Here is a 5,061-nt window from a genome sequence, read left to right on the forward strand (position 1 = left end):
GTTCTCTTCCTCTTTCTTCTCTTCTCTTCTTTTTTCTTCTCTTCTCTCTTCTTTTCTTCTTTCTTCTCTCTTTCTTCTCTTCTCTTCTCTCTTTTCTTCTCTCTTCTCCTTTCTTCCCTCTTCTCTTCGCTCTTCTCTTCTCGTTCTCTCTTTCTTCTCTTGTTCTCTCTTTCTTCTCTTCTCTTCTCTTCTTCTCTTTTCTTCTTCTTCTCTTCGCTTTCTCTTCTCTCCTTCTTCTTCCTCTTCTCTCCTCTTCCCTCTTCTCTCTCTCTTCCTCTTCCTTCTTCGTCTTCTCTCTCCCGTTCTCTCTTCTTCTCTTCTCTTCCTCGTCTTCTATCTGCTCTTCTCGTCTCTCTGTCTTCTTCTTCTCGTCTTCTCTCTTTTCTCTCTTCTCTCTCCAATACTCTCCCCTAACCATCCTACCCTTCACCACCCTGATCCCCTCCCCGCTTCCACCACCCCCCCACCTCCTAAACTTCCTTTCTTTCTTCTTCTCCTTCTTTCTTTCTTTCTTCTCTCTCTCTTCTCCTTCTTCCTCTTCTTCTTTCCTTCTCTTTTCTTCCCTCTTCCTTTCCTCTTCCCTTCTCTCCCTTCTTTTTTCTCTCTTTCTTCTCTTCTTCTCTCTTTCCCCTTCTTCCCTCGTCTTTTATCTTATCTTACTCTTCTCCTTTCCTCTCTCCACCATGTACCACCCCCCAAAAAAACCCAAACCCAAACCCCCAACCCTCGTCCCCATCCCCCCCCCTCCCCCCTCCCAACCAACCCCAACCCCCCCAACCACAACCCCAACAAAAAAAAAAAATCCCCCAAAACCATCCCAATTTCCACGTCCCCCCAACCATCCAACCCCCCCCCCCTCACCCTCCTCCCCCCCCCCTCGTGCCCTCGCCCCCACCCCCCCCCCCCCCGTCCCACACACCCACAATGACACCACAAGACCCCCCAACTCGTCAGAAACCGCACAAACCCCACACCACCACAACCCACTGCACCCAACAAAACCCCCTCGAACCCACACCCCCCCCCACCCGGAGAACCAGTAGACGATAGATGACCATGGCATGCAACGGCCAGGTAAGTGTATGCCCAAACCCAAGAAGCTCAACTCACGTATAACCGCATCACCAGTTAATTAGATATAGAATCCCATTATTCTAATCCGAAAGTGCATACTGTAAGATGTTGCAGCTCTACAACTTCAAACATCTTTTTCTTCATATAAGGTCATTCAGACAAAAAGACTTAAGAAATAAAGAATTTCAGAAATATTTTCTGTATGAAAGCAAGAGTTACTACTTACCTAAAGTTTTTAATTTAGAAATAATAAGAAAACAAAACACACAAATTAATTTAACTAGGACAAAGAAATAAAGGTGCAGTAAAGCCAATAATAAATATGTGGAACAGATTGCTTAATTAAATATTATAAATAAAATTAAATTAGTGACTTGTACTGTAAAGTAATCATCATGGTCTGTGCACCTTTTGGTGCTCTAGCAAATGCCACTAAACCTCCACCACATATTCTAGCATTATAGAGTATAGTTATTAATTTAATAAAAATTACCACGGAGGTCTACAAACCTTCCACATAATAGTCATAATCATGATGTAAAGCAAAGGCTAACAAAGCTCTACTAATTGTTTTCTGGCAAGAGAGAGCTCTGCTACAGATCTTTTGGGAAGACCGAGCCAGAATTAGTATATTAGCTCTGAAGGTAGTGAGGTTGTAGTGATCTTGACTTCATATCATTTATCAGGGTGAACTTCTGATTTAACATCATCAACAACAATTTTCACATCAATTTTTCATGCACATGCTGATTTCTTTCACTGCAGAATATACATAATATCAAAACACATACCTAAAATTAACCTAAAGGTAATCAGTGACATAATATCGACTCACAATTAATAACTACAGGTAATTTCATATCATGAATCTGTGCCTAGATCAGATATCTTGAGTGCTGCTGAAATCTTGACAAACCACCCAGTCTTGCTTGACTTTATGGAAATTTTGCCTTGTTATTGAAATTAAAGTGTCTGTATAACCATTTCCTTAAATCTATTTTTATTTGTCCTTCCTAGGTAGGGCCAGTTCGCATAAATCTCCTTTAACCCAATGCCACTGATTGTTTCCCAATATGAAAGCACTCTCTCCCATGATGCATTCATAGTGGGCTCGTGTTGGCACAATAGCATGCACGGCATGGCCATACATGCCCCCAGAAACGGGACCGGCATGCCACCTGGTATATACTCCAGGCATGCACGTACATGCCACCCAGAAGCAAAGGGTTAAATCTCCCTTAAATTTGATGCTGCTACATATACTAAGGAAAATATACCTAAAATGAAAAATCATTGCTGATTGAAGAACATGAACTATAAAAACTTGGAAATATTATTGCCTTACATGACAAAAAATGATATATCATGTATAGTAGGATATAGTTAGTTACAATATGGCCCAGTACAATTACAAAATATAGAATTTAAGATAGTTTGGAACCCCTGAGTTTTATGGAAGTTTGAAGTATTAATGTTATTCCCAGTTCAGTTAATTTTTACAGTATGAGCACACTAAGCTAGGTCAAATTGAAAAGGATGTTTTAAAAGTTGCAGTTGTTGGCACAATAAGTAATCTGCAGACATGAATAGCAATGTCACAGATAAAAGGTCGCAAATAAAGAAAAAAAATTGCGGAATGAGCCACTCACAGCCTAAGCTTACTTGGTGCTCACAAGTTTTGGATCTATCTTGCCATACATACCGAAGTGAAGATGTTTCTTAGGATTGTTGGAGGGCAGAGCCCCCATCAACCCTCCCCTCGGCAACTCAGATTGTTTAATAGATTTTGTTACATGGAGTTGGGGACTTAGTCTCTGGTGAGTGCGTCCATACTGTAAAGATTTACCCCATTCCCGATGAAGACACTGACTAGGAGAGAAGGAATACCTACCTCCCCCATAATTTATTCGCTCCACCTCTTTCCAGAATCCAAACTCTTTCCCCCATTACAGAGAAAATGAAAGGAACTGTGAATAAGTTTATAATCACAAATCGTCAAAACACTGTAACTCTTAATTAAATAACATAAAAAGTTTGACGAAAACGAATGAACATTATGAAACTCCTATTCTATATGTGAGTCGCGAAAGAAACTCTATACATCTCCATTCTATACTCATTCTTTGAGTCTAATGTAAGCTGTCCTAGGAATATATCATGGCAGTCAATTCATCCCCACGGCCATAACGAGCCGGGTCACCTTCCCCCACATGTGGGGACACCGGCAAAATCGGCGCCAAGTTCCACTGGAAACCACTTCTCTCTTTCAAAAACTTCTATCGCTGATACAAAATTAACACTTAATAATCGCCTTATTCGACCCACCTGTATTCCTCGAAGGTACTCCTTATCAAGGTCATCTATGAGGGTTGTCATAGCCTCCTGTATGCGGTGCTGTGCCTGATCGACCATGGCTGTTGAGATAGGTTTTCGAGGGCCACGCACACGGACGACTTCTCTGTGTACACAACAGCTGATGCCGGGGTGGGTGGAGGCGGGGGGGGGGGGTGATGGGGGAGAGGCACGGGCCTATCTCATTTTCCGCTTATTTTTTGGTAATATCAACCAACGGCTTTGGAATCATTGAATTAAGGGTTCTGATTTAGGTAGTCTGGTTTGTTTGACTTAAGAAGGTATTAACTAATTTACTTTCTGAAATTATGTAACTTAATTATAATTTGTTTTAGTTGACAATACTATCTTTCCCATATCGCAAAACCCGTGTAAAATATATATATATATATATATATATATATAAAGTCATAGTTTTATGAGTAAATATGAAATGCCGAAAAAATATTATTTAACCTCTGTGTTGCGTAATTGTGAAACAGAAAATGGGAATAGAATATCTACTTTTAAGGAAGACTGAAAAATCTAGTTAGGTTATAGAGTTTGTAATTTATACGTGACAATCTTTAGAACCTTAAAATAACTGAATAGATTTAAAGAGTTGGATACGATCAATGGAGAATAACAATACAAGAGAAAGTACAAACTGCATTGCATCTATAAAGACTATCAATGATTACGACCTTAATAATTTTATTCGGCCAGATTTAGACCTTTGAAGGCCCGAGACATTAGAGGGGCATCTCAGCATAAAATTCATATTATATGGCAAACACATAAATGAACTGAAATTAATGATAAACTGCATTTATTCAAAAAAATATTAGTTGCCGACGAAAACTTCTGATTCTGTGTTATTTATTTGTTTAATTATTATACATTTTTTATTGTAATATAACTTTACTATAATTTTCAGTCTTTGTTATGGATCATAGTCTTATATTATAATAACTACTTAAATGTCTATTACTTTACCTATGTTCTGCATCATATTATAGTTCCATTTATGATTAAAATTTAATAATTACTATAGGTTTACCTTTTTTATTGATAATTTACGGTTACCAATTTATAAAGTTATTGAAAAGGGGTGAGCCGCATTGAAGTGGACACCCCCTTTTTTGTTGATTCTTTAAAAAAAATAAGACTCATTCCATAGTTATTACATTTTTTGCTTAATGAAGTCCTTATATATATATATATATATATATATATATATATATATACACACACACACACACATACATAATGTGTGTGTATGTATGCACACACACACACACACACACACACACACACACACACACACACACACACACACACACACACACACACACACACACACACACACACACACGCGCGCGCGCATATATATACATATACATATACATACACACACACATATATATATATATATATATATATATATATATATATATATATATATATATAGTCGAGGAGAGTTGGGAAGCGGGGTGGAGGTGAGGATGAAGTAGCCAACTTGTAGACGTCATAACTACATCCCGCTTTACCTGTTCGAATGCCATCTTGACTGAAAGATACTACGCTATCAAAGTCAAGAGTAAACGCCGTAATTAAGTACATTTGGTAATACACTACAGTGCCAAAAATTAGGGC

General features: G+C 38.5%; 1 protein-coding gene across 2 annotated transcripts in view; it reads right to left on the reverse strand.

Moving 5' to 3' along the window:
- The window catches only part of LOC125041941 (protein FAM136A-like), a 20,217-nt gene extending 16,648 nt beyond the window's left edge, over positions 1-3,569 (reverse strand). Inside the window, exon 1 of one of the 2 annotated variants that reach the window (XM_047637360.1) lies at positions 3,400-3,569. In XM_047637360.1, the coding sequence (XP_047493316.1) occupies positions 3,400-3,486 (87 nt within the window). In that variant the 5' untranslated portion in view covers positions 3,487-3,569. The remainder of the gene's footprint in view (positions 1-3,399) is intronic. The other variant, XM_047637361.1, reaches the window with a different exon arrangement.
- Between the last annotated feature and the right edge of the window lie 1,492 nt (positions 3,570-5,061).

The sequence above is a fragment of the Penaeus chinensis genome, chromosome 31, assembly GCF_019202785.1.
Source record: "Penaeus chinensis breed Huanghai No. 1 chromosome 31, ASM1920278v2, whole genome shotgun sequence".
NCBI classification, from domain to species: Eukaryota; Metazoa; Arthropoda; class Malacostraca; order Decapoda; family Penaeidae; genus Penaeus; species Penaeus chinensis.